Below are 19,699 nucleotides of genomic sequence, written 5' to 3'. Positions count from 1 at the left end.
CAATAGTATATGAAGAATATACAATACATACACATAATATACATTTAAATATTATGATTTTCGATTAGTCATATATATTTATATTATATTCCAAATAAGGCAGCAGGCGCGAGTGTTAATAAAAAAAATACTTTTTTCAAATGAAGAATTATATCAAGGAGGTTACATAAAGCGCCATCTGCCCGCGAATAGATCAAGCAGTAATGTCGATAATTGTGTCAGATACAAATCCCGAGTATTCAAACGGGAATGAATATGAAATGAAAAGGAAAGTAAAAAACAAACAAACAAACATACATACAGGTGAATCTAATAAAAGCGTGTTAAAAATAGTTCAGGACGAGACAGGGTAAAGGGTATTTTGGTTGATAAGAGTAGGTACAATACCTAAATGTAAGAGTCCGCAAATGAAAATAATGCATCCAGAAATGAAAGTAAGGAGAACGCTTGCTGCTACTCCCATAGTAGCCACGTATGGTTGAATCATCAGCGCCATAATAGCTGTTGGTCCGATGTTGATATCCTTGCAGCTTCCCAGTAAGTAATACATGAAACATCCCATGAAACCGCTGTATAAACCATACTGAGAAGGGAGGCCTAAAAAATATAAATGTGAACAGATTTAGTAGTAATTGATAATACACCTTGGAAATAATTTTTAAAACAACATTAACATTAGAGAAAAAAAGTTCACATATAGTCAGTGGGCATACTTGAAGACTGGCTATAATACAAATCATCCAAAGGCCATCCATTTTCCCCAGTGCTTGTGTTGATATGGCGCACGAAAACTTCAAATATTCCAAGTTTCTTACGCTAGCTAAGTAGCGAAGTGTAATAATAATAATAATAATATTTATTCGTTCATAACGATCATAACATGATGACATAGAACAAGTCAATAATAAAAATAAAAAATAAATATGATAGATAAAATAAAATAAAATAAAATATAAATATATAGATAGAAAACCCCGTTGATTGAAATCGTAGGTACATCAAAACTAAATATAATTATGAACTGAGCCACATTTGGTAATTGTGTTGGCATTCTAATCAACCCATGAAGGCATTAACCAATTATACATTACATAGGATCTTTCAAATACTCATCAACAGAGTAATAGGCTTTGTCAATTAAAAGTTGTTTCACATACTGTTTGATTTCTCTCAGCGACATTTCTCTAACATGAGTTGACAATTTGTTAAATAATTTGATACCCATATAAAAAGGACTTGATTCGGTCCTGGCCAGTCTATGAATTGGTATTTCCAATAACGTTGAATTTCTTGTACTGTATTTGTTTCTATTCAATGGGGCAAACAATTGTCTGTCTGATTTTACAAACATCAGTATCTGGTAAATATAAATGCAAGGTAAGGTTGAAATTTTTAGGATTTTGAATAGTTCTTTACAGCTCGTGCGTCTACTTACTCTTTGAATATTTCTGACAGCTCTCTTTTGTAAAATAAACACCCTTTGCGCTTCACTCGATAAACCCCAAGCTGATATGCTATATGAGATTAAAGAGTGAACATGTGCATGATAAAACATAAGTAATACAGATTTGTCCACAATTTTATTAAGTTGATACAGGCAATAGCACATCGGTGATATTTTTTTGCACATTTCATGAATGTGATGATTCCACTTAAAATCTTCTGAGAGGTTAAGTACCAAGAATTTAACTGATGTTACTTGTTTTAACGAACCATTTGATGCTTTTAAAAGTAAGCTGTGATCATACCCTTTTGGTGCATAACTAAATCTCACAAAAGAGGATTTTTTATCATTGCAAACTAATTTATTTTTGGAGAACCAATCCTGTGCTTTCAATATTTCTATATGAGCAGAGTCAACTGTAGCGGAGATGTTTGGTCCATTTACCAGTAAGGTTGTATCATCTGCATACATTACAACATCACCTGCAAAATCATTGACATATATTATATAAAGCAATGGTCCCAGAATAGAACCTTGTGGCACTCCCATGGTATAATTACGGTGAATAGACTTAAACTTGCCTATCTCAACATATTGTGTTCTATTGCTCAGGTAACTTTCAAACCATTTATATGGAATGCCCCTAAATCCATACTTTTCTAATTTATCTAGTAGGATTTTATGGTTAACCAAATCAAATGCCTAACTAAGATCCAAGAAAACACCCAGGGTTCTCTTTCCTTCATCTAAATTCTTATATAGTTCATTAAGAAATGTTATTATGGCATGCGTTGTTGACCGCCCTCTTCTAAAGCCAAATTGATTTGCATTAAATAGTTTATAAAGATCAAAAAAAGAAATTACCATGTATGCCACACACTTTTCATAAACTTTTGCAAACACACTGGGAACAGTGATGGGCCTGAAATTTTCAACCTGAGTTTTATCACCTGTTTTATGTATGGGTTTTATTTTATATTGTTCGAAAGTTTTGTTGGAATACTATTAAAATAATCAGCAAAACGATTTGTTATTATCTGGGTGTCCTGAACAACATTGTTATCTATATTCAATTGAATGGCATTCGATCTTATCTTTGAATTTTTATTTGTTCCTATTATATTCCAAGCAGTTTTGGCTTTATTTTTAGAGTTGGCAATCAGGCTATTATTATACTTTTTTTGCTACATTTAACAGATGTTTGTATAGTTTCTTATATTTTTTATAATAGGCTTTGAAATTTTCATTTCCTGTTAGAGTCAGGGCATATATATTCTTCAAATTTTTGCCGGAAATTAGTAAACCTTTTGTTAGCCATGGTTTTTTTTGAGTTAATCTATGTTTTAGTTTCGCAGTTTTCAGAGGAAAAGCAATATCAAAAAGGTGTTTGAAAGTTTGAAAGAAGACCTCAAATTTTTCATTTGTGTTTCCTGTACAGTAATACATATCCTCCCAATCTTCATTATGTAATAATGATAAAAAGTAGGTAGGTAGGTCTGAAGTGAGTGGGTATATTCGATCCTCCACCGCAACCCATAAGGGTTTATTGTGGCTCACACCTATTCACACTCGGCCAAATGAACCCAGCTTAACGAAGCCAATCAGTTTGTATGATGAGTGATCTTTCAGGTCAGATGGTGAGAGTACGGATCTGCCGAACTCAAAGGCAGTTTTATCATTTTCCAGACAGTGGCGACACACACTGTCTTCCGACAGTCCAAGTATCTGCATGTGATGATTCAAATCACAGTGACCTGTAAGAATGACAATGACAGGTTCTGGTCCGATGAAGCTGTTTGCAGTACCCTCCTTTGCAAGGGAGTCAACAGCCTCATTGCCTTCCAGGCCAGTATGGCCAGGAATCCAGACCAGAGACAATATGTTTAGTCTTCCTATCGAGGAGAGTCCTTTTAGGCAATTGGCTACCAATTTAGACGTTGTTCGGTAGGAAGCCAACAGCTTCTAACGCCGCTTGACTGTCCGAGAATATTTTTATTGACTTGTGTATGAGGTTGGATTCTTCCATTCTCTCCGCACACAATTCAAAAGCGTAAATTTCCTCTTGAAATACAGTCGAATAGGTTCCTGTCCTGGGTCTGCGACTGAAAACACCTGCACCAGAACCTGAAGGTATTTTCCATCCATCTGTGAACCAACAACTATGATGATCCAGTCCTCTCTACTCGAAAACATAACTTTATAAGGCAGTTCGTAGTTGACAGTTGGAGGCATAAAGTCGGAGGTGATTTCCAGAATGCTGTTGCACTCTGCATTAAATTGATATGTGCAATTGGCAATGTGCACAAGTCTATATGCAGTCCATCTAGCCTCTCTCTCCAGAAAAATGTGGAGAGGAGATAGATCTAGAAGGATCTCCATGGCCACTGACGGTGTGGTATTTATGTCAAATTGTCTAATTTTCTACTTTTGATGAAGGATATTATCACAGTTTTGCTGGGGTTAACATCTGCTCCCTCAAGCACTAACTGTGAACAACGTCCATCGTGCTTTGGACGTGGACGACGTGGACCTTGCCAAGATGACAAGGTCATCTGCATAAGCTTGCAGATCTACTTTTCTTCTGTCGAGGGAATCAAGAAGACTGTCAATCAGGAGCGACCACAGAAGGAGAGATAGATGTCTATGAGTACTCAATCCTTTTTTTACACAAAATTTGATGTACATTCTTCGATTCATTGTTTTCGATAGCAGAAAAACGCCGAACACGCAACTTTAATGCGTCCCACCAACAAACTAAATATGCTGAACAGCTGAAACTGTGAAATTGTGTTCAAGGCGGGTGTAACAACATAAGAAATAGAAATCTTTAATCGAAATTTGAACATTTTCCTTATTTTTTGAACAGTCCACGTGTATGCAAAGCAAAATAAATTCGTTTTAATTCATCAGACTAAACGTGTCACTTATCCATATTCCCATTAAAACCTTAACGATGTTTTATTCTGGAAACTTTCAAAAAAACTCATCATTTGAATTGAGAAATACTACAGTAAATTTACCTGCAACTATAGCATATGCAATTCCTTGTGGTATTTCAGTCAGACCAACAGTGAATCCCGCCAGCAAGTCTTGAGAAAAGGTTTGTAGACTGTATATTGGCAACCATGATAAAATTGGAAGTCTCTTCTTTATCAGTTGCCTAGCACTGTAGGATCTGTTGGTGATTCCTATAAAAAATTAAAAATTGAATAGCATCACCAAGTACTTACTCCATTTTTTCGTCTTGTGAAAATTATAATGTTCAGCTGGTTGTTAAAAATTTGAGAATCAATAAATAGCTAAATGATCGAATGATGCCTTTACTGAAAACCACAACGGAAATATAAGATTATATGAGAAGTGTTAATCGCCTTTTGAAAAAGTACACGTAGGGTTATTTCACAAAGTAATAAAAAAGTAACTAGAAGAAGATTTTATGAACGCATTATTATTTAGCCTATTTAGTAAAGTTTTAACTGCATACGATAATTTTGATTTGTGTTGCGCTGTTGCAAAATAAGACTCGATATAACCTACAAAAATTCTTAGTTTTGACAATACTTCATTTCAGACACAATACCAGATTTTCTCTTCGTATTTCTTCCCGCAAGTGGCACTTAACTTCAAAATATTACTCCTTATTGACCGTACTACCATGTGACAAGAACTCCTGGTGCATTAAGCCACAGTAATCGAAGAAAACAGTGAGAAAAACCTTGAAATTTGATCGAACTTGACGTGGTTTTTTGGACTTAGCTTTCCTGAGCTCTTCCATTGGAACGTCACCAGTTATGATCCTATTAAGCAAATTATGCAACGGTTTTTGTCACAATTCAGCAACTTTAGAACAAACTTCGCTGCCACACGCTTCATGTCCAAAATTTACGAAAAAATTGAATGCCGACATCCTCAGCAACTTCTGTTATATTGATTCGACGATTCTCCATAAAAGTTTCTTCACTTTCTCAACATTTTCATCTTTTTGACCTTCTACGAAAGGGTTGTACTACTTGTAAACATTTTTCTGCGTTAGAGTACTGTTACGTTTTTATCCGTGGGTTGACCAATAATTGACTACACTGAATAATCAAACTTAACTTTATTTCACTTTAAATACACAAATGCTTCAACTTAAACTTCAACTATTATTTGAATGTCTATCGCCTCACTAAATCACTTCGCTTACCGCACTGTAGCGTCCACTTGACTGTCTCGATATGCTCGCAGCTAGCCTTTAAATATCGTAATCGAATGTTGTAGAAATTTCGCCAAAGGTCCGCCGAAATCGACAGCATTATTCTCGCTGCTTCTAGAGTGGCGGGGAATCATCGTTCACTCGCGTCACGTCATGTCTGGTTTATGGCTACCAGCGGCGGCCGGCGTTATTTTCTTTCGGGCATGATTTACAACACTATCCCCTTCCCTGAGGTTGTTCGCCCCGAACAACATTCCAAGAGGGGACATCACGACCCATGTAAGAACTCAGTCTTTCTATGTGGACAAAACTTAGGCTTCCTTCTGGGTGACAATTGGATTCTGTACACCAGATCGTTTATCTTTTTGGTTACCGAGTAAGGTCCTTGCCATGGTCTCTGCAACTTAGGACACAAACCTTTTCGTCGTTGGGATTGGTAGAGTCATACTGCATCGCTCTTCTTGAAGCTCATTGGTAGCGACTTTTTGTCAAATCTCATCTTTATCCTGTTGCTGGAAAGCTGTAATTTGATCCTGGCAAATTCGTGTACAATTTCCAGTCTCTCTTTCAGGTCATTCACATACTCTGAAAGAGGTACCTCTTGAGATTCATCGAAAGGAATGCTACACAATACATCTATCGGTAGTTTCAGTTCCCTACCAGTTAACAACAGGGATGGTATGTAACCTGTCGCGTCATGTTGGGAGCTCCTGTATGCCAACCGAAAAAGAGGAACCAATTTATCCCAGTCCCTTTGGTTGAAGGTGCGATTATGCCTCTCAACCATTCCATCGGATTGTGGGTGAAGATCAGTTATTCTTGTCTTCTTTATTCCCAACAGAGTCATCATTTCCTTCCTTAAATCCGATTCGAAGTTGCGGCCCTGATCCGAGTGCAGTTCTTGGGGTACTCCGTGTCTGGCAATTACGTTCTGCAACAGGGCTTCTGCCACCGTTTTAGCTTCTTGGTTGGGTAAGGCTACTACTTCAGGCCATTTGGAAAAGTAATCCATCACAACCATAAGGTAGTTGTTACCGGATGTGGTCCCAATATGTCGACTGCGATTCTCTCGAAAGGGCACACACTGAGGTACTGCTTCAACTTTCCTCTCTGCCTTGTCTTCGGACCCTTTCTCGAAGAGCTCAGGTCACAGCGCTTATACCACTCATACACGTCTCGACGGCAATTGACCCAATAGTACCTTTCACGCACCCTCGCTGGAGTTCTATTTACTCCGAAATGCCCTCCGGTGCGACCATCGTGAATCTGTTCGAGGATACTCGGGAAACACGTCTTAGGAAGGATCATCTGGAATTTGTGGGTTCTTCCATCCGGACTTTCCCATTTCCAAATGAGTAGGTCATCTCGAAGGCTCATGCTTGGAAATCTCTTGCCATTCCGGTCTCGCTCTTTTGGCAATTCATTCTCGTACAGTTTTCAAGACGGGATCCTCTTTCTGCGCTACGATGATGTCTTGCCTCGTAGTGCCACCCTCAGAGGATGTTAACGACCGTACCACATCATGATCAGGTGATTCCTCAAATTGTCTGTCCGTATCACTGGACAAAGGACCCTTACAGGTTGCTACCCTCCGGATCAGAGGGAACCCGAAGCGGCGGGAGGTAGGGGAGCTTATCTCCCTATCAGAGCTGTCTATAAAGGAGTCTCCGCCCGCTACCTTATCACGTCTTCACTCCTTCAAGCTCCTTTTGAAATTTCCTTCCGACTCTTTCAACATCCTCTTCAAGTTTCCCTTCAACCCCATCAAACTTTTCATCGACTATTTGTTCCAATTCCTCCTTTGTTTCCTGAAATACTTTCTCAAATTCTTCCTAAATCAATTCCTGTACCTCCCCTTTACTCACTTAGGAAGATTTCAAATCTTCAAATAAATGAAGGTACATCTTATTGTGTTTTTCTTGTTTCTTCTGAATATTTACCAATAATTTAAGATGTTCCTCTTGTTTTTCCGGAATATCTAGGAGCAATTCACGATCTTCGTTTCGGCGTCATTGTTCTTCCTCTCTTCTCTGCGTTTCTCATTCTCTGACAGGCTCGCTTGCAAAGCCTCGAACATTTTCTTGAGTTTTTCGTAATCGACACTCATCGTTTTTACCATAAAACAGAAAATTTTCAGTCAATTATCCCACTTCTGACACCAAATGTTACTATTTTTTGAATGTCTATCGCCTTACTAAATCACTTCGCGTGCCGCACTGTAACGTCCACTTGACTGTCTCGATATGCTCGCGGCTAGCTTTCAACTATCATAATCGAATGTTGTAGAAATTTCGCGCAAGTTCCGCCGAAATCGGCAGTATTATTCTCGCTGCTAAATGATTGAATGATGCCACGTGGGGTTATTTCACAAAGTAATAAAAAAGTAATTATAAAAAGATTTCATAAATGCATTATTATTTAGCCTATTCAGTAAAGTTTCAACTGCACTGCTGCAAAATAAGACTCGATATAACCCACAAAAATTCTAAATTTTGACAATACTTCATTTCAGACATAATACCAGACATTTTCTTCGTATTTCTTCTCGTAAGTGGTACTTAACTTCAAGATATTACTCCTTATTGACTGTACTACCATGTGGAAATGACCTATGACTTTATGCCTCCAACTGTTAACTACGAACTGCCTTATATAAATTACTTTTCCCGAGTAGAGAGGACTGGATCCTCCGGGAGAAGGAAATATTAACAGCAGAGTCTATCGCCTTACTAAATCACTTCGCGTGCCACACTGTAACGTCCACTTGACTGTCTCGATATGCTCGCAGCTAGCCTTTAAATATCGTAATCGAATGTTGTAGAAATTTCGCGCAAGTTCCGCCAAAATCGGCAATATTATTCTCGCTGCTTCTAGAGTAGTGGGGAATCATCGTACATTCGCGCACTCTTTTCCACACCTAGTTTATGGCTATCAGCGGCGGCCGGCGTTATTTTCCTTCGAGCATTATTTACAACAGTACAACCACGCTATGCCACTGTTAATATTTCATGTGTTTTCGAGCACTCAATTCCATTTTTGACACAAAATTTGATTCAATTTTGTTTATCTATTTGTTTCTATAGCAAAAAATCGCCGAATCCGCAAAACACTTTCAATATTTACGCCTCTCACCAACAAACTAAGTATGCTAAACAGTCTATGAAACATATAGCGGTTTCATATTAGGTTCATATCATGTTATATTAACTTTCATCTAAAATGTTTCTGAAGTTGAATTTTTCTTCGTAGATCTTCGTAAATCTACTTTTTATTTCTAGTTACATTCAGTTCTCAGCAATACACTTCGGGTAAGAAAAGTACCATTTATTATTATTGATATGAATCAATGTTATACATCGAATCTCAGCCTGATAATAATTTCATCCAATCGCAGGAAAGTGCGGAACCTTGTCGTTTCTCTAACCATCAGTTTTTTTTTTCAAATATTAGGCATAAAATAATATCAATAATCGTCTACTCACTCAATCTATTCAGCAAATTTTGATTCTCACTATTTTTCTCATCATTTTCATTCATATTTTTCAGTGCGGAAGCTTTGCAGGTAACTGCCACAGTTATATTTTTACAAAGCAACATTTATAAATACAAACGGAATGTTCATCAGAAGGTCGATAATAATATTGTTTAGGAAGTAATTTGAGATGTTAAATTGAAGCCTGGGAGCTGACGCAACATGACGGTAGTTCATCGTACTCGAAATTGTTATGCAATAAATAGATAAATAAATGCTGTAAATTGTTTCAACGTAACAACAAATTATTGCACGCACAATGACACAAATTTCATTGTTAGATATGAATAGAGACCAATTTTAGAGTTAGAAATTAGTCATCAAATTCAAATTCAAATTTATTGCATCCATATCCTATTAACAATAAATATACCAAGTTCACAAATTAATGTATGTACAATTAAAATGACAAACATAAATGATGGTTAAAAAAGATTACATTCTTGAATGTTATGAAACATCGAGTCAAAAACCGAATTTGAATCGGGTATTACATTGATGCATACTTCACCGCCTGTGAGAAAGACCATCACAAAGATAAAGCAAAATATGAAGAAGCACGAGAGGGTCAGTACTGGAAATCAGTATTTTCTTTAATTTGCGTTTGAAGATACCTGGACGTCTGCTCTCTATCAATGCGAGGGGCAGAATGTTGAATGTGAGTCAACAGTTTTAATATACAGGGTGTTCCTCAAACACATGCTAATATTTAAGGAGGTAATTCTTAGACCCATTTTAAGGAAAAAACGTCCTATAGACGTATGTCCTAAACGCCTTAACTTTTGAGATACAAGGTGGCAAAGTTTTCAAAAATAATCATGCCTCAAGGCGCGTTTTCTGATGTACAATTTTCTTAATTTTCTCTGCCAGTGGCGTACGTACGAGTTTTGAAATGTATATTTTTGGCGAAAAAAATACTACGCCACTGCTTTATCTTGAATTGAAAATTATTTTTAAAATCTCCATACATTTTTTAGCACATTTGATTTGCTGGGTTTTCTTTGTCCGACGCATGGTTTTCGCTCAAAAAATTAAAAATCACTTTACTTAAGGATAAATTCCTTAAAAATCTGATGCGGTATCGTGCATCGACTGAAAGCAAACTGAGAGATCAGATTTGTTGCAAAATAATTGAGGATCTAAAAGATATTTGTTTGTTGTCAGATGCACTGTTCTCAATTAAAATTACGTCATAACGCAGCACCGCTTAATAATTTTTGAAAACATAAATTTGGTTATCCTGGAATAAATGACGTGTAGCAGAATTTATTTACTGCATCTCTTGGAAATGACGCAAATGCATTACGTATATGGCCTTGCCGATGGTAATGCAACAGAAGCCAGGCGCATTTATCAGGAAAGATATCCTAATCGTGCCTTACCAGATAGCCGAACCTTTTCAAATATTCATCGTCGACTTGGGAAAACTGGTAGTTTCAAGAAAGGGACTCCGGAAGGTAGACCTCGTGTAGTAAGAACTCCTGAAATTGAGGAAGCGGTGCTGCAAGAAATTGAGGAACATCCTGAGACGAGTACGAGGAAGATCGCTAGAACTCTGGATATTTGTCATCAAATTGTTTGGCGTATTTTGGTTGATTTTTTTGTTATACCCATACCATATTTCAAGAGTGCAGGCATTACTCCCCAGAGATTTTCCACAGCGTGTGAACTTCAGTCAGTGGTATCTACAAAGTATTGCACTAAATCCGCAGTTTGAGACACAAATTTTGTTCACAGACGAAGCAAATTTTTCTCGGAATGCCATTCAAAATTTCCATAACAATCATGTGTGGGCTGAAGAAAATCCCCATGCAATAACCGAAACCCATTTCCAACACCAATTTTCGGTTAATGTATGGGCAGGAATTATAGGTGATCATCTAATAGGCCCATTTTTTCTACCAGGATGCCTTAATGGTCGTTCTTATTTACACTTTCTCGAAGAAGACTTACCTGGGTTATTGGAAGATGTGCCACTTGCGTTAAGGAATCGAATATGGTACATGCACGCGCCCCTGCTCATTTCAGTGTAATTGTCCGAAACCATTTAAATACAGTTTATCCTAATCGTTGGATAGGTCGCGGAGGACCTCAGCAATGGCCAGTAAGATCCCCCGATCTCAACAGTTTAGATTTTTTTTTATGGGGTCACCTTAAAACTCTTGTGTATAAAACTCCCGTTAATACTTTAGAAGATTTAAGAGAGCGAATAGTTGTCTCGTGTGAAACTATACGAAATACGCCGGGAATATTTGAACGGGTGCGTAATTCCATGCGTAGAAGGGCGGAAGCATGCATACTAAGTGCAGATGGCCACTTCCAACAATTTTTATAATCAGTTTTGGTATTATTACTAATTAACAAATTTGTGCTATTCGTTTAGACTTACTGTCACAAAATAAAATAAAACTCGTATTTGTGAAAAATTTATTTTTTTGCAGATTATGTTTTCAAATATTATTAGGGAATTGGTAATGCGTTATGAAGCAATTTTCAGATTCTCATTCATTTTAGAATTGATCTAATTTCTATATTTGCTTTCTGTCGATTTTTATTTTTTTGAGTGAAAATCATGCGTCGGACAAAGAAATACCAGGAGATCAAATTTTCTCAAAAATAAATGAGGATTTTAAAAATGATTTTATTTTGAAAAGAAAGCATTGGCGTAGTACTTTTTCCCCAAAAATATTCAAAGCCAAAGATGTCTACAAAATTATCTCAGTTATTATTAAAAAACTGATTATTTTTGAAAACTTTGCCACCCTGTATCTCAAAAATTAAGGCGTTTAGGACATACGTTCAGAGGAAGTTTTTTTCTTAAAATGGGTCTAAGAATTACCTCCTTAAATATTAGCATGTGTTTAAGGAACACCCTGTATAAATAGAGGACACCGTGAGAATTTTATTACTTTTGAAAGTGTATCTGCAATATGTTCTACAAGATAAGCAGAAAATACGTCTAATAATACGTTTTTGCAACACAAACACTCTTGGTAGTTCGGACGCTTGACCCCACACAACGATAGTATATGAAATAGCGGAGTACCGCAGTGCATAGTAAGTAAACTTCAAGCAGACATTCTCGTTCTAGCATGTTTTGGAGTGTGGTCACCACATAGAGCTTGCTACAAACTACATCGACTTGCGGGTTCCATGATAAGCTGCAGTCGAATTGTGTTCCTGAGAACTTCACCATTATAGATAGCTCAATTGACACTCCTTCAAATGAGAGCGATAAATGCAAAGGTGTTCTATGTTTGCTTATTATGATTAATCATGAGCTCATTTTTAAAGCACCAGTCTTTGAACTCTATTAGGATTTTGTTGACCTTTTCGGATAGTATTTCAGATGAAGTATCTGACACAATAATGCAAGTATCATCTTCATACATAAGCAGCCTTCCTTGAGATATATGAACAGGAAGGTCGTTATTGAAAATTAGAAAAATTAGAGGACCGAGTACGCTTCCTTGGGGTGTACCAATATCTGTTTCAAATTTCTCCGAGATAACGTCATCAATATTAACAATGGACACGATCCACTCATTGATTGGGCCGCAGACAACAAGGTTATTCAATTTATCAGATATGAAAGAAATATCGCCGAGTCGAAAGCTCTAGTAAGATCAACGGAAATTGAGATCACAAATTCGCCAGAGTCCATTTTATTGTTGACATTTTGCACAAATTCTATCGTGCTTATTTCAGTTGATAAACCACTACGGAACCCATGCTGGTTGTCACATAAAACCTGATATGTGTTGAAGAAATTTGTGATTCTATTGGTCATCACTTTCTCTATCGGTTTAGAAAAATTGCTCAGTAAAACGATTGGTATATAATTCTTAATATTATTTGGATCACCTTTTCGAAAAATATAAATTGTAGAGGCTAGTTTGAGGCTAGGTGGAAATTTACCCTGCAATACGGACAGATTAATGATAATCGGGGAGCCCAAGCGAGGATTTCGGGATTTACTAAAGCGCGGCAGATTAATATACAGGGGGATACCTTCTACCCGGTTAAGTACCTCCACATATATAAGGCAGCCCTTGAAGGATAAAGAATCGTATTAGTAAAAAAATTGATCATCAGAAGTTCTCGAGCGCGTCAGATTAAGGTAGGGTGAGTTAATTACATGCTAAAAAGTGTATATTTCAGTAATCTGACAGTTTGAGAGTGGCGTAAAGAAAGGGGAGAGCAGCAAAGTTGTAAAAAAATAACGTCATTTCCACATTTCCGAGCGTAGCTAATTTTTTTTTTCTGAATGAAATAATTCAAGAACAACGAAAAATATATAATCTGGCAATTTCCGCAAGCCAAAATAACAAAAATTCGTCGAAAAAGTTCAATGTGTGCAGCTGTGTGATACCTATATTTCCCTCTCTGAGTTTCTATTCCTCTATTCCTCTATCTATTACTCTCTCACTCCATCCCCACTGTGAATTCTGTTGCCATGACGCCATCACAGCTAATCACAGAGACTCGTTCGTGATGAAGATGAAGATGATGATAAATTATTCTATTGATTATAAAAAATTGAATTTTTTTGAGCATTTTTTAAAAATTATTTTCTTATAAATACAAGTATTCTACTTAAAAAAACATACACTCATTTATTTGCATGCTATTTCCTGAGCTTTTCAATCAATTAAGTTCGATGATTTAAAAAAATTTAAAAAAAAATTGTCAGATTAGGCGAATCCCCCTAGATAATCGTCAGATTATGAGACAGCATGTCTAGAACATAAATATGAACGAAATATATCTTAATCTGACGCGCTTGAGTATTTCAAAATGGCGATTTTTTTTGCACATTATAATAATGGCCACGAGTTTGCGTCAGATCGAAATCGTCAGATTATTGAATGAGAGCTTTTTCTTTATTGCACTTAACACCCTCTTAGAAAATCTGACACTCGATTAAATTTATTTTTTTTCACTTTCAACCCTTACGTACAACCACCCGCATCATGCAAACGATCAGATTAACGTACGAACATTATTAAAAATACGTAGGACATTAATGCTATCAATATCTGACGCGCTCGAGTATGTCCATGCAACAGTATTTTTTCACATATTTGAAAATCTATATCCGCTTCCACCACCGATGAAAAGGTATATATTATATAACATTTTTTTTCTTCTTATTATCTAAGCTTTGCAACCTAATATGTCTCTATGACGCTTGAGTATATCCCCAATTTGCATCGTAGGCTCCCCTACTATGATATGTTCGAAAACTAGTGCAATTATTTCACTGGTGTCTTCAATTACTGAAATCGGAATTTCGTCCGGACCTGTAGATTTTTCATTCGGTAATGCGTTTATAACCAACCTCAAGTATTTCGTCCTTTGTGACGGGTTCAAAGAACATTGATGCAGGATTGAACTCACCTGTGGTACATTGTATACCACAGGTGTAATGATTGCATTATAATGCGATTTTTTTTCGAGATAAATTGTCTTATCAATGTTTCTTCAGTAATTTATAATTTTTTTCCCGTTACATCATCTGTCGTCTTGCATAACCAATCTAAATCCTTTCTCTCATTAGGTTTAGTTCATGTGAAAATTTGATTTTTTCACTTTTCATAGAAAAAATTTTTTTGTAGTCTACATCTGGTTGAATAGACGAGCTATGTCTGCTTTTATTTAACATGTGCAGATGTTGAATTCTGCCATTTGTTAGTTTAGTATCTCTTGTACTGAGTAACCTAAAAGTATTCATTATTATTATTATTATCTACTGAAAACGCCAGCTTGATTGGTGAAAAGTGCGTCAAAAAGAGTATTGCAGTTCTGGAGATTAGGAAAAGTGCTTGTTTCGAATATATTCTATGTCAAGGTTCCAGTGTGACCTATTATTCAGTCCGTATACCGTCCGACTGAATTTGAAAATTACTAATTTTTTACTTTAGTAAATTAATAGCCATTTGCGCTGAGTCGGCTGACTTATCTTCATTTATTTATCTTTATATTGTTGAAAATAAAGTTTGCTTGGCCTCGTAACGTGATAAAGGACAAGTAAATATGTCAATGATTCTGACTATTATACAAAATAAACATTTCGAAAAATTTTGAATCCCGTTGAAACGTGTTTGAAAAATCACTTAAAACATCTATCACATCTTCTCTACATATCTATACCAAAAAATAACTCCCTCTTCACGTAACAATATGTTACAATTATTAACCACAGTACGAGTACTTATGATAAATGTAATTCAAGTTTGTTAAATATTTCAATGGGTGTTCGGCAAGGATCGGTATTAGGGCCTACATTGTTCCTTTTATATACAAATGATTTGGAATCACTTATTAGGAATACTTCTTCAACAATGTATGCCGACGATATGTCTTTAATAGTATCTGACATGGATGAAAACTCACTTTTAGACAAATGTAAATATACTTTGCAATCTGTTATGAACTGGTGCGGAGCTGATTCTCTCTATCTCAATGCTAACCAAACAAAATTGGTCAGATTTCACAATCGACAAAAACATTACGTGCCTATTCAATTTCAAATTAAGAACATGAGAACATTTATCACCAATGAAATCATACATAGTAGGAATACTCGTCAAAAATATAACTTCCACATACAGTATTGTAAATATAAGGTTACTTCCAATTCACCTTGTGTGATGGGCCCAAATATATTTAATAAGTTACCAAAAGATATTAAGGATATCATTAAAATTAAGGAATTTACCCGAAATCTGAAAAAGTATTTAATTGATAGTTGTTTTTATAACCTAGACGAATTTTTTATATCATAAAATAGTTTTCTTTTGTATTGTATTTTATATTATATGTTAATTTTAGAGTGTTTTTATATTGATAGAGACACTGCGTTTTCATGTGTTCTTCATTGCTGAACAAATCCTATGCATACTTATATGTCAAACGGATAATCAATAAATAAATAAATAAACGTTGAACTGTATGGATTTCGTAACATGAAATGAAATAAAATTATAAATCCCAATCGAGTTACCTGAAAAATACCTAACACACGTGCATATTTTCAGACTTTGGTGAAGTATGGTATAAAATGAATTGTTTTCTATTTGGTTGTTGCAAAAATTTTCAATAAATTTGTTAGTCTGGGTCACAAGATCCTTTTTTTGGAACTTCTATCCAAGGGCAATGAAAATTATGATTCAGGGCACATTCGATTCGGAATGACCTCTAGCAACTTTTTGAAAAATTTCAAAAGGGGTTCGAAAAAATTGCAAAAGTTATAAACAATTTAGTGAAAAAAGGGGGATTTGTTTTTTTGCAAATATCTCGGAAAATATTGAAAAAAGATTCTTGAAGCGGAGGAAATTTACTAAAAAAAGTCCCACCTCCGGGAACTCTATCACCAATATTTATAATTTCAATTCAGAGGCGAAAATACCGCTAAAAGCAAGCGATGCGCGTCTCGCACGTACGGACCTCAGAACAATAAAAATTATTTTTACCCATTAAACACTATTATTAAGGAAAAAATCACATGCCTTCTAGACACTTGAATAAACGAAAATCCATGGAAAAAATGATTTCCCGTGATTATTTTATCAGATATACTTTAGTTAATTAAGTAATTTTTACAAGTTTTAAATTTACATAAAAACCCTGATAATTTTTAAACTAAAAACCTCAACTTTTGTACACTTCTTGAAGCTTTTCTTGAAAGCCTTCAAAAAAGATTACCGCTGGAAAATTTGAAAAATTTTGATTTTTCACCTTGTAATTAATAATTAAAGACGTCAAAAAGTGAGAAATTCAATTAAAGCAATGAAAGATTTTTTCAATATTCAAATTTATTCATATTCTTATTATCTGAAGTTACAAAAAAATGATTTTTATTTTTTGCTCTATTTGTTTAGAAAATTGTTATGAACAAATATATTGTTTATAAGATATTTGAAAATTTTTTTACTGATTTTCATCAGTGATAAATATTATGATTTTTAAAAACAAAATCTTTTCTTAAAATAATTTTTTATTGCTTAAAAACGCATTTGTTGATTAACAATTTTTTTTGCTACTAAATATGAATATTAGGGAACGATCATCATAATTTCTATTTCTCTTTGATATTCTGAAAAAAACTTTTTTCAATTTATATTTTCTTTATTTATTTAATCCACAATTTGTTTTGAACAAATTAATTTTTACGATATATTTTTCAAATACTACCAAAAAACAAAAACAACCATGTGTCAATTTTTATATAAAAAAATGTTCTCCATTTTTTACATAGTTTTTAATATATTTCTTTTTTTACAAAAAAAAAGTTTTTCCAGAATATCAAAGAGAAATAGAAATTATGATTTTTTTAAATCGCTCCATAATATTCATATTTAGTAGCAAAAAAATTGTTAATTAACAAATGCGTATTTAAGCAATAAAAAAATATTTTAAGAAACGATTTTGTTTTTAAAAATCATAAGATTCATCGCTGATAAAAATCCCACCAGAAAAACTTCAAATATCTTATAAACAATACATTTGTTTATAACAATTTTTTAAACAAATAACTGAAAATTATGAAAAATCATTTTTATGTAACTTCAAATAATAAGAATACGATTAAATTTGAATATTGATGAAAAATTGCATTGCCTTAACTGAACTTTTCACTTTTTAACGTCTTTGATTATTAATAACAAAGTGGAAAATCAATTTTTTTTAATTTTTCCAAGGGATTTTTTTAAGACTTTCAATAAAAACTCCAAGAAGTGAACAAAATTTGTGGTTTTTAGTTTAAAAATTCTCAGGGTTTTTATGTAAATTTAAAACTTCTAAAAATGAGTTAATCAACTAAAGTATATCTAATAAAATAATCACGGAAATAATTTTTTCTCCATGGATTTTCATTTATTCAAGTGTCTAGAAGGTATGCGAATATATTTTTTTCCTTAATAATGATATTTAATGGGTTGAAATAATTTTTATTGTTCAAAGGTCCGTATCAGTCAGCGCATGCGTAAATTTCCTCCTCTTCTAGGATCTTTTTTCAAAGATCGGATATCTTTAATATCTTCCGAGATATTTGCAAAAAACCAAACCTCCATTTTTTTCACTAAATTGTTTATAACTTCTCACTGCGCTTGCTCAGGGCACATGATTTTCGGACCCAATGATCACTTACCCCACGGTATGGGGAGTGGTCATTGGTTGATAAAGCTTGTAGATAAATTAGAGTTACAAAAAAATATAAGTTAACAAGATAAAATTCCAATTGTATAAAAATTGACTAAAATGTAAAGCCATTAGCTTAACAAATTATAAATCACATATCTAACATATTTTATTATATATAATCAAAGTTGAGTAAAAGTTCGGTAGGTGACCACAAAAGTCTCTCTTTCTTCTTGAATACCTTCGAAAAATTGATCAATTTCATACAAAGGATATTTGGTTAATATTTTCTCAAATAAGTTTTTGAATCTTCTGAATGGCAAGTTACGACAGATAAGGCATTGTATAGCTTAATTCCTATATTATCTGTTCTTTTCAACCTATTAGCTGTAGGAACAAGGTTCGATTCATTTCTTGAATCTTGTTGGTGTATATCATTATGAGCAACTTTATTCATCAAATTTTGTTGAACAAGAAGCAGATTTTCATAGACAATAACTGAGTACAGGGTCATTATTTTAAGTGTTGCAAATATTGGTCGACACTTTTCATCATAATTGGCAGAGATTATTCTCCTTACTGCAGATTTTTGAATGACAAATATTCTATTAACATGTACCTTTGATGCATTATTCCAATTGATTATACCATACCTAAGAACTGAATGAAACAATGAATGATATGTTAAAAGTGCCGCACTTTGATTTACTATTTTTTCAATTATTCTGATAGCAAAAACTGTCTTGCTAAGTTTACTACACATGCTATTTATATGGTCTATCCATTACAGGTTGGAATCTATTTGTACTCCCAAAAAATTTGTAGAATTTTTGTTATCTCGATTTATGCAAATTGTTTCAAAAGTTAGAGTTTCTGTTTTTTGTTCATTGAAAATCAAGTCATTTGGTGTGAAGCATGATCGAGCTTTCTCTAATATGTCAGTATGGATCATATGATATCATCTATTTTACCTATTTTTTTGCTCAAGGTTGCATCATCTGCATACAATATAGTTTCTATGTCTGACGAGTTAATCACGTGAGGCAGGTCGTTGATATAGATTAGAAACAGAAGTGGCCCCAATAATGACCCTTGCGGTACTCCTCTCAATATTTTTCTTTTTTCACATTTGGTATTTCATAGATCAACAATTTGATATATTTCGTTAAGGTATCACTTCATCATGTCCAGGCAGACATCTCTCACTTCGTAGAAATCTAATTTGGCCAATAAAATTGAGTGATTTACAGAATCGAATGCTGAAGTAAGGTCTGTGAAAACGCTCATATATTTTTCTTGGTTATCAAAGGCGTCTTTTATACTATTGCATCAGACGTCGGTTTTCCTTTCCGAAATCCAAATTGATGAAGACTAAGAAGATTATTTA

The 19,699-nt window shown here is 34.5% G+C and overlaps 1 protein-coding gene across 3 annotated transcripts in view; it reads right to left on the bottom strand.

The window, feature by feature from the left end:
• LOC111514075 (sodium-independent sulfate anion transporter) overlaps nt 1-19,699 on the bottom strand; it is a 46,487-nt gene that overhangs the window by 17,575 nt on the left and 9,213 nt on the right. For 2 of the 3 annotated variants that reach the window (XM_074182146.1, XM_074182144.1), the window contains exons 2-3: nt 4,465-4,632; nt 388-597 (exon numbers count right to left, since the gene is read on the bottom strand). In XM_074182146.1, the coding sequence (XP_074038247.1) occupies nt 388-597; nt 4,465-4,632 (378 nt within the window). Of the gene's footprint in view, nt 1-387; nt 598-4,464; nt 4,633-9,121; nt 9,259-19,699 lie in introns of those variants that run through there. The other variant, XM_074182137.1, reaches the window with a different exon arrangement.

This window comes from Leptinotarsa decemlineata, unplaced genomic scaffold (assembly GCF_025532065.1).
Source record: "Leptinotarsa decemlineata unplaced genomic scaffold, Ldec_3_MD MMD2_P_RNA_scaffold_2, whole genome shotgun sequence".
NCBI lineage: Eukaryota > Metazoa > Arthropoda > Insecta > Coleoptera > Chrysomelidae > Leptinotarsa > Leptinotarsa decemlineata.
This window is presented reverse-complemented; position numbering and strand designations above follow the sequence as displayed.